The sequence below is a fragment of the Danio aesculapii genome, chromosome 4, assembly GCF_903798145.1.
Source record: "Danio aesculapii chromosome 4, fDanAes4.1, whole genome shotgun sequence".
Lineage (NCBI taxonomy): Eukaryota > Metazoa > Chordata > Actinopteri > Cypriniformes > Danionidae > Danio > Danio aesculapii.
In genome coordinates this window covers 4,817,121-4,827,120 of record NC_079438.1, presented here as the reverse complement: position 1 = coordinate 4,827,120, position 10,000 = coordinate 4,817,121, and the positions used below count along the sequence as shown (strand labels likewise).

General features: G+C 37.8%; 1 protein-coding gene across 1 annotated transcript in view; it reads right to left on the bottom strand.

The window, feature by feature from the left end:
- Window positions 1–10,000, bottom strand: part of LOC130222675 (gastrula zinc finger protein XlCGF57.1-like) — a 19,045-nt gene that overhangs the window by 5,996 nt on the left and 3,049 nt on the right. The window contains exons 2-3 of the mRNA XM_056455204.1: window positions 7,565–8,403; window positions 39–168 (exon numbers count right to left, since the gene is read on the bottom strand). Of these exons, the coding sequence (XP_056311179.1) occupies window positions 39–168; window positions 7,565–8,403 (969 nt within the window). The remainder of the gene's footprint in view (window positions 1–38; window positions 169–7,564; window positions 8,404–10,000) is intronic.

The following is a 10,000-nucleotide window of genomic DNA, read 5'->3' as shown; positions in this document are numbered from 1 at the left end:
ACATGATAAAAGTCCTCAAACCATGAAAGAAAACCAACCTGTTTGTTCCTCTGGATCTTCACGTTGGACTCTGAATGTTTCTGCAATCTTCACATCTTCACTCTCCTCTTTAATAAACGCCATCTTGTTAACAGTGTGGAGATCAGTCGCTTCAGCAGAAGCTTTTCTCTGCGTTTAAGAGGAGAATAATCAACACAAAGAGCTCAGGAAAGAGAATCAGACAACAGTATGAAGCTGCAGGCCCGGAGACCCAACCGCACGCTCAGACCTGCTCGCTTAGACGGCTAGACCTGCACTTCCAGACCTTCCAGTGCCACCTGCTGTTTAAAAGATCGACTAACCTGAATTCAGCTGCTTCTAAATTGTAATCTAAACTATTTTTTCTACTATAAAATATTACGCTATGATTGAATACATAATTATATGAAATATTAAACACACTAGATTTTGATTTAATGCATTAATTCTGTTGTATATGTATTATCTGTATTTGTAAATAGATATTGTTCAGTTATTTCAATATTTTCAGACATTTGTTGTTGTTTTTTTTATAATCATTAAGGATTTATCCCTGTTTCGTATTGAGTTGAGGGAATGAATTTTATCTTCATATACAATACATTTCGTCACATACAATAAACTATAGTACTCTGGGTAATTTCCTAACAACAAACTTTATTTTTGTGTACTTTATCATGAGGTCCTACAAGTCAAGCAGTAAACAATGCAGAGAAAAATGGTGAAAAATAATATTTTTTTACGTAGGAAATAACATCAAATAAAATAAATGCTTTACATTCTTGTTAGGGAGATTTTTCATTTCTGGAAATATCTGCAGTCTTTGGTGCACCGTGTTAGTGTTGGCAGAGAGCCCCTTTTTAAATTGTAATATCCATCTGGGAAATAATACACACCACAAGCAAATTATTTTTAATTTAACCTAAGAGAGCTCATATTGTAAATTCTATGCAGAATAACAATACCATTTCCAAAAAACGTATTTGTAATCATTACAGAACGTATTAATAACTGATAAACTGTTATTGTGTTACTGTAATTGTCTTTGGTAGCACTTTCAGATAGATAATACAGTAATATGTACAGTAGACCTACATAGCACTAAAATATGTTACAAATAATAATTGCGTTATATATTAAACTGTTTATTTTAACACTTTTACTTTAACGTTTGTTATTTTGCCAGAAAACATTGCTAGAAAATTGTCCCAGAATGGTACAATAATACATAAAATAAGAGCAAGCTGTAAATATCATACAATAATGCTCTTTCGACACTAATTTTGATCAACTCAAACACTGAAATAATTGTTTGCTAGTGTAATATTTCACACCACATTGATTTATGCCATAAAACCTGGTATTTTTCAGGAATCGCTTTAATAATCGATAACCTTACTGGCGTTTCTGATGTTGCTACTTGCTAGAAAGTGCTGGTCTGAGCGTGCAGTTGGGTCTCCGTACCTGCCGCTTCACCCAACCCAACAGCAGGTGGCACTGTCTGAGAAAACGGTAGGTCTGGAAGTGCAGGTCTGTGCGCGCAGGTCTGAGCGCACAGTTGAGTCTCCGGGCCTGCAGCTTCACCTTACTCGAATCAGACGGTAAAATAATGTCATTCAATATAAGTCAAAAGAATAAGTAAAATGTTTACATTTTAATAACGTTGAGCAACAAATAAAGTATATCTACAGCAAAAAATAAATAAACAAATCTGTTTCTCCAGATTAAATCCTGCATGTGTTCTGTATGACAATAATATTTCACACATCTCTAATACTTAAATTTGATCTAATTTATTTGAATAATAACAGTATTCAGGGCTTGACATGAACTTTTTTGATCACCAGCCCCTGTGGCTAGTAGTTTTTTAATATTACTAGCCACCCTGTATTTTCACCACAATAATGTTGTTGAGAAAATATATTTTAAATGCTTAAATTTGACTTTGGCATGCTGAAATTATGTGATTTAAATATTGTGTTATGTACACATGCCTCCTCATTCATTTCACTTTGTGTGTGTGTGAGCTGCTCAATGAGCATGAGCAAATGGGTTGTGCTTTCACAGTGTTTCACATGACTTTTCAGGGCTCAACATTAAGGATTAACCCATTTTTTGTCTCTTGCCATACCAAAAAATAGACAAACAAATGACTAATTACTTAAATTTTTAACTAATTAAAAAAACAAGCTAAATATAGCTGTGTACATGCACTTTTTATTAATCAAACCCTTTCTTTAAAAAATACATTTAAAAAATTAGTGTCGTATATCTAAATCTCTTATTAAATCAATGTTATTGTAAAGGATGATAATTAAACCTTAAATAAAAATGACCAACTACAAGAAAGCAGGTGAAAAATACATCACAAACTGACGAGGGCTGATGTGGAGAAAGCCGTGATCGTCCTCTGATTCGGTATCCAACTGCTTTCTTTTGCTCGCGCAGTTATTTTGTCAGTCGTGGTGCTTCTCGATGAACGAATTGATCTTATTAAACTTAAATTATTTTCAACCAGCCAAAGTGGCTAGTGGGAGCAGCTCTTTAACCCACCACAGCTGAATCTACTCGCATTTTTAGAGGTAAAATTGGTTTTATATTCGCACATTCGTTCATTTAGAAGTCCCTACATTGTTTACCATGTTACTTAGAATATTCGATCGGAATTAGCATGCAAGTGTGACTTGAAAACAACATTAACACTGTTTATTTGACTGTGAACAATGTTGCACTTTGATAAGATGATTTCCCTATTTAGAATTAGCAAATAATTACTAAAAAAGGTTATATTAAGTTAGTTTAGGAGAAATTCTGAATGTGCGAATAGAAAACCAACTTTACCTCAATCTCGCATTTGGCGGGTTGGTCGGTGTTCATGTCAAGCCTTGATAATACTTTTAATATGAGATGTTCGTTCTGTGAGGAGAATAACCGCATAAGCTACACTTCACTTGTTGTAATTTATAATGTTAACAGAGTTTAGGCAAAAAGGTGTAAGATATAGGTGGATAATTAATTTAAAAAAATATGTTTTTGGTCATTAAAAACTAAGGTTAATATCAGAAATTTGTTCAATCCGCTGCTGTTCATAAATACCAGTAGTGTTGTTGTCAGGTCAGCTTCAGTTAGTCTCAGATGTTATTTAATGTTTCGCAACGTTACAGTCAATGACAACTTACTAATTACTAATTTAGCAAAACGTATAAACATTATCACTGATTTAACGTCGTTTTTTTTCGATTTATACACTTTGAAAGCTTGCTAAACAAACCCGCTGTTGAATCCCAAACACGGGAGAGCGGCGCCGCCTTGTGACGTCATACCGCCACATCAAAATAAAAGTCTCCTTCATTATTTTTTTATTCGGATAGAATTCCACATAGCCAAACAATAAGACGGATAAATAATGGCGTAATTGAAATAATTCATACAAATCCTACTACATACTTTTTTTAGATGAATCAAAACTAAATTTTGGAGAAATACATAAATGTATTATTAAATAATTTATTTAAAATGTTAAAGGTTGATATTTCTCCACAATGTTTGCGGAAATGTTTCTTCAACTAAAGGTTTAAAGTATTACAAATCAGTTTTTACTTCGTGCAAAAGGCATTACGGATACAAATTGAAAACAAACGCATGGTGTTTCCTTGAACTCGTTATTTTTAGTGGTAATATTTATTGATTTAAGTAATTATAAGTATACCGCAGTGTTTGCACTATTATATAATGTGGTTAATTAATTGTTGCCTATTATCTTTTCATAATATATGACAGCGCTTTTACCTGAACTCCTCATTTAATGATGTTCAGCTTCTAGGAATCAGTTGATCAATTATCAGTTTAATAACCTTCTTACTGTACAACGCTACTCAGGAGCACCTAATCTGGGCATGATTAAAGACTCCAGTTATAAACACAACAATAAAGAATCACAGTGTGTGATACAAGCACAGCTTTATTAACTACGTTAAACACTCAGGGACATGTTAACTAATTAACTAAATAGTTGTTATAAACACTGTAAGAATTTACTAAACGTTTGCAGCGCAGAATTAGCGCTAAAATGCGTAGGCATTTATTTTTACACCAGCCCTTATTGAATATGCATTTGTAGATGTTTCCATATCAGATACTAATTTTTCGCCACAGTGGAATGAATCATCAACTATTCCGACATTATGTTTTATGCAGCAGATGCCCTTCCAGCTGCAACCCAGTACTGGGAAACACCCATTCACTTGCATTTACTTACACACACACACACACACACACACACACTAATACACTACGGTCAATTGTATTTACCCAATTCGCCTATAGCGTAGGTGTTTGGGCTGTGGGGTAAACCGGAGCACCTGGAGCAGGGGTGTCCAAACTCTGTCCTGGAGGGCTGGTGTCCTGGAGTGTTTAGCTCCAATCCTATTTAAACAGATCTGAACCAGCTAATCAAGCTCTTACTAGATATACTAATATAAAAGCTTCCTGGCAGGTGTAATGAAGCAAGTTAGAGCTAAACCCAGCAGTACACTGGCCCTCTAGGACTGAGTTTGGACATCCATGACCTGGAGGAAACACACACCACTATGGGGAGAATATGCAAACTCCAAAAAAAATGTCGATCCTCCAATTTCACTTCTCCAAATCCATAAATTAGTATTTTCACCATTCTTCAATGACTAAAAACGTCCTAGCAGGTGTGTTGGAGCTAAACTCAGCAGTAAACTGGCCCTCCAGAACCGAGTTTGGACACCCATGACCTGGAGGAAACTCACGCCAACATGGGGAGAAGCTCCTACAAATCCTTAAATTAGTATTTGCACCATTATTTAATGCCTAAAAAAAAGCATGTCCTAATGGCAGCAGAGGAGGTACCACAGTAAACCGAGAGCACATGGCAGAGAGAACAGTAGAATAAATTGTATTTGAACATATAATTGTGAACAGCTGCAGTGGTAATCAATGATTTAGTGCAGAAATGTGTATCAGCTGTGGAGGTGAAACTCATTGTGGGTAGTGTAGTCCTGTTTAGTGGCTAATTCGTACAAATTCAGTCGGACGATTTTAAAAAGGAGGCATGGCACCAACCCCCACCCCCAAACCCAACCATCATTGGGGAATAAGCAAATCATACTAAATGAGATCGTACAAATTAGCCACTAACTCAAAAAGTTATGAATTGTCATGAGATAGCGTTGGATTATTCCTGATAAAAACTATGTTAATCATTGCCCAGCTCTACTCAATACATTGGAATGTTTATTGTAAACAGACACTCTGTTAAAGGTATCAGGTATGATTGGGTCCAATTGGAAAACCAGTTATTTAATAAAAAAAAAAGAAAGGCAGAGACCTGAGGCAGATCATGACCTGTATCCAAGGCATATGCCAGGGTTGTCCAAACTCCATCCTGGAGGGCCATGTCCTGCATATTTTAGTTCCAACCTCAGTTAAACACACCTGAACCAGGTGTAGGGGATCAACCTACGTTAAAAGATTGATCAGGGATTTATTAGCTCATTTCAAGGTATCTGATCTTGAAGATTCGAATCATTTGATTCGACTCAATTGAGTCAGACTAAATCATATTAACACCTTCACACTTTATCAATCATTTGTCCAGCAAATAGAAGACGTCGCATTTTACCAATCTTGCTTATATTATTTCCGTGGCCAACGATAATAACATAACACAGTATTGGGTTAAATTTGAGCAAGGTAACAAAATTTACAGCTCGAGGAAATGACTTAGAAGCACATAAACAACACAGTTCTTACAAAATATGAAACAAAAAATGTATTAATCTACACTACCATACATGAAACGAACTACGTAATAAGCAAACAACAAACAAACGAACACACACATTCACACATACACAAAGCGGCAGTTCAAAGGATGGAAAATGAGTTGACAACCGTCCCAAATTAATTCTAGTACTTTTTACTAGATCTTAGAATCACACGTGAGAAACCACAAAAGCAGAGATTTGGCTTGTCTTTAACTGCTTAAGATCAATCTGCACCAGATCAGCAAGAGACGTTTGTGTGTGGTACTTGCGCTTTTGCTGAAGTCTTGAGTTTCCCTCGCCGAGCTGGTCTCGGGGAACCACGGCGCTCCTGACTGGTTGGTGACTCAGCTTCAGTGATGTCCTAGATTCATGAGTGAATGTTGTCCTAGGTCAGTGTTTCCCAACCCTGTTCCTGGAGGCACTCCAACAGTTCATGTTTTGGATGTCTCCCTCATCTAACCCATTAACTTCAGGTTTTGGAGTCTCTTCTAATGCAGAGTTTCTCAACCCTGTTCCTGAAGGCACGCCAACAGTACACATTTTCATCCTCTCCCTAATCAAACACACCTGAAACAACATTAGAACAGACTCCAAAACCTGAAGTTAATGGGTCAGATGAGGGAGACATCCAAAACATGAACTGTTGGTGTGCCTCCAGGAACAGGGTTGGGAAACACTGTCCTAGGTTACTGGGGTAATGAACTCTGCCGAGAGTTGGTTTGTGGAAGTTCTTGCGGTTTCGACTGTCCCAAAACTTTATGAGGTTGCGTGAAAAGTTTGTGGTGATCCAATCGTGCGGCGGGACAATGTCCGAGCAGGGTGATTGGGAGCAGAGAGCAACAGCCAGCGCGAGCAAGCTAATGCAAAAAAGCAAGGTTTTACTGTTGGAGTACATTTTAAGTCACCTGGTTTGGTCTCTCCCACTGGCACTGTCTTTCAAAAGGCAGTTACCATGGAGGGCGGGGCCTCGCCCCATACTATCGTACTCGGGATCAATCATTAACAGACTTTTAATTTCAGTGGTAAAATCTCTTGTTCATAACTATCTTACATAAAATGTTACAAGACGAATACTGTATGTACTACTAGTTTTTCATTTAAACCAATGTATTGTAAATGTCACTAGCTTTCGTTTAGTACCAGACATCATACATTTCAAACACATACATTGATTAACTTTGTTGGTTAAAATGGTTGCAATAGTATATGAGGAAAACTAGGGCAAATTATTTAAAGATACATCTGCCTTAGTTGTAACACTATAGGTTAAGTTTAATGCATATGCATTAATTCCAGAGATTCTTTGTCTCTACGAAAGTGTGTGTCCAACAGGATGTCCCACATGAGCACATGACCCGGAGGTCATGGAAAAAGAGTCTTGTGAGGCAGTTAGTTGTGTTTCTTTTTGAAAATCTTGTAAAGCACCATTTTAGGTAAATAATCATTTACTACATTTGGTACAGGGTCCACTGAACATCTGCGGGCAAAGTATTGGTCAAAATAGTCAAATCAATTGGCTGTTATCGTGATGGTATAAGGCCTTGAGCCAGTTCTGAATGACTGAGACAATGTAGCGCCTGACCAAGATTTCAGATTCGGACAGGTTTTTCCAACACAGGTAATCAATCTCTTTCTAGGAATACTAGACACTTCCAGGGAGGTGTGTTGAAGGGAGTTGGAGCTAAACTATGCAAAACACTGGCCCTCCAGGACCAAGTTTGGACACCCCTGGCATAAGCCAAAACCACTTAGGTCTTGTGTTGGACTTTTGTTTTTTGTTTCCGAGCGGACCCATGAATACTTCTAATGTGGAAATCAAGACTTCCTTTTTGAGTGAAATTGTTTCCACATTGTGAGCATATGAACGGTTTCTCTCCGGTGTGAACTCTCATGTGAATGTCACAGTTTAGTTTCTGAATGAAACTCTTTTCACACTGTGAGCATTTGTAAGGCCTCTCTCCGGTGTGAACTCTTATGTGGACTTTAAGCCTATGTTTATAGGAAAAACTCTTTCCACACTGTTCGCAGGTGAATGGCTTCTCTCCGGTGTGAATTCTTGTGTGGTGACTAAGTGTTGAATTTCGAGCAAAACTCTTTCCGCACTGATGGCAGGTGTATGGTTTCTCTCCGGTGTGAACTCTCATGTGACAATATAATTTATGTTTTACACGGAAACTCATTCCACATTGTTGGCATATGAAAGGTTTCTCTCCGGTGTGAATTCTCGTGTGATTTTTAAGATCATGTTTTTGAGTAAAACCCTTTCCACAGTGTTGGCATTTGTAAGGTCTTTCTCCAGTGTGAAGTCTGAGGTGACCAGCAAGGTTTGACTTTTGTCTGAAAGCTTTTCCACACTGTTGGCAGCTAAAAGGTCTCTCTCCAGTGTGAACTCTCATGTGGATGGTAAAGCTTGTTTTTTTCCTGTAAATCTTCCCACAGTGATGACAATGATAATGTTTAAGTTTGGTTTCCTTAGGATTGTTTAGTAATGAAGTCTCTTCATTTGGGGTGTTTTTATCTTCTGTATGTAACAACTGGTGTTTCTCTTCTATTTCCTTCGGTTCTTGCTCTTGTTTCAGCACCAACAAGTCTAAAGACAAAAGAACACCAGTAAGGTACAAAAAACTAACATGAAAACCAGCATGAAAGTTTTCAGCCTCAAAAAACCAAAAGGATGCATGCTAGATCAAGGGCTAAGGTACAAAATTTAACCACAGAAAAACAATGTTTTTTTACTTAAACCAGGAGTGTCAAACTCAGTTCCTGGATGACCACTGCCCTGCAGAGTTTAGTTCCAACCCTGCTTCAACACACTTAGCTTTAAGTTTCAAACAACCCTAAAGGACTCAATTAGTTTAACCAACTGTGTTTAATTAGGGTTGGAACTAAACTGTGCAGAGTTGCTGCCCTCCAGAAACTGAGCTTGACACCTGTGACTTAAACCATGGTAATTAGCCATGGTCAGGGGTATCAAACTCAGTTCCTGGAGGGCCACAGCCCTACAGTTTAGTTCCGACCGTATTTTAACACACTTGCCTGTAGGTTTCAAACAAGCCTAAAGGACTCAGTTAGACAATAAGATGTGTTTAATTGGAGTTGGTTAGATACCTAAAGAGAACTGTTATGCTGCGGTCACACCAGAAGTGGAAGAAGTGTCAAGTGCAAGTGATTTACATGTTAAGTCAATGCAAAGAAGTAAATAGACATCCTGCGGCGCAATACGAGCGAATGATGCAAATTGTTCGAATGGCGTGGCACGAATGACGCGTTACACGTGAATTGAGCGTTTCGCTCAAGTTCGAAAATCTGAACTTTAGCAGACATTCGCGCCGCATTAACCAATCAGTAGCTTGCTCTTGTGGGGGGAAAAATATCCCTCGGGAAAATCCTCCTGCCTACACCGACAACAGTTCATCAAACTGGGCTTGGCTAAGTCAGAAGTACCGCTGAAAGCTTCCATCATCCAGGTTAAATTTCTGGAGAAGTTTATGAGCTCACAGAGCTGGGTGCACCGCTGAAAGGATCTACTGGACTTAGACACAGCTCCAAATGAATCAACGCTGTTTTTCAGCCTTCATAAAGCACATAAACACAATTATTTTCTCAATAATGTTAGCCATTTAGCAACGAAGCTAGAGTCACCGGGCAGACAGACCCCTGCCCATCACGCGAATCCGCATCTGTTGGGAAGTGAATTTGACATGCGAATGAATTGGAGTTTAATGCGCGAATGAAGCAAGTAACTCAAATGTTCACGCGTCTATTTATGTGCGATTTATCCATCCGTTCCGCGTCTGGAGTAAACACAGTATAAGAGTACTTATCTATGCAAAGCTGCAGCCCTCCAGTAACCGAGTTTGACACGCCTGTGCTATACTAACCTATTTGTAGTAAGTATTTGTTGTGAAATTGTGGTTACAGCGATTACAAAATTACTACACCACATGGCATATTTAAGAGGTTTCTGTTATTCTTGTCAAATTGTTTAATACAGTGAATATACATATCTACAAATTCATAATTTTGCTTTATAACCATATAACAAAGCAATCATTGGTAGGTATGTTATTTGTATTACAAAATTAAACAAGGCCTAATTTATTATCAAACAGCCCCTTCAGTATAATACAGCCCTGTAAGCAGACGTAAAGGATGTTCATCATTCACAGCACAGGTGTCAAACTCAA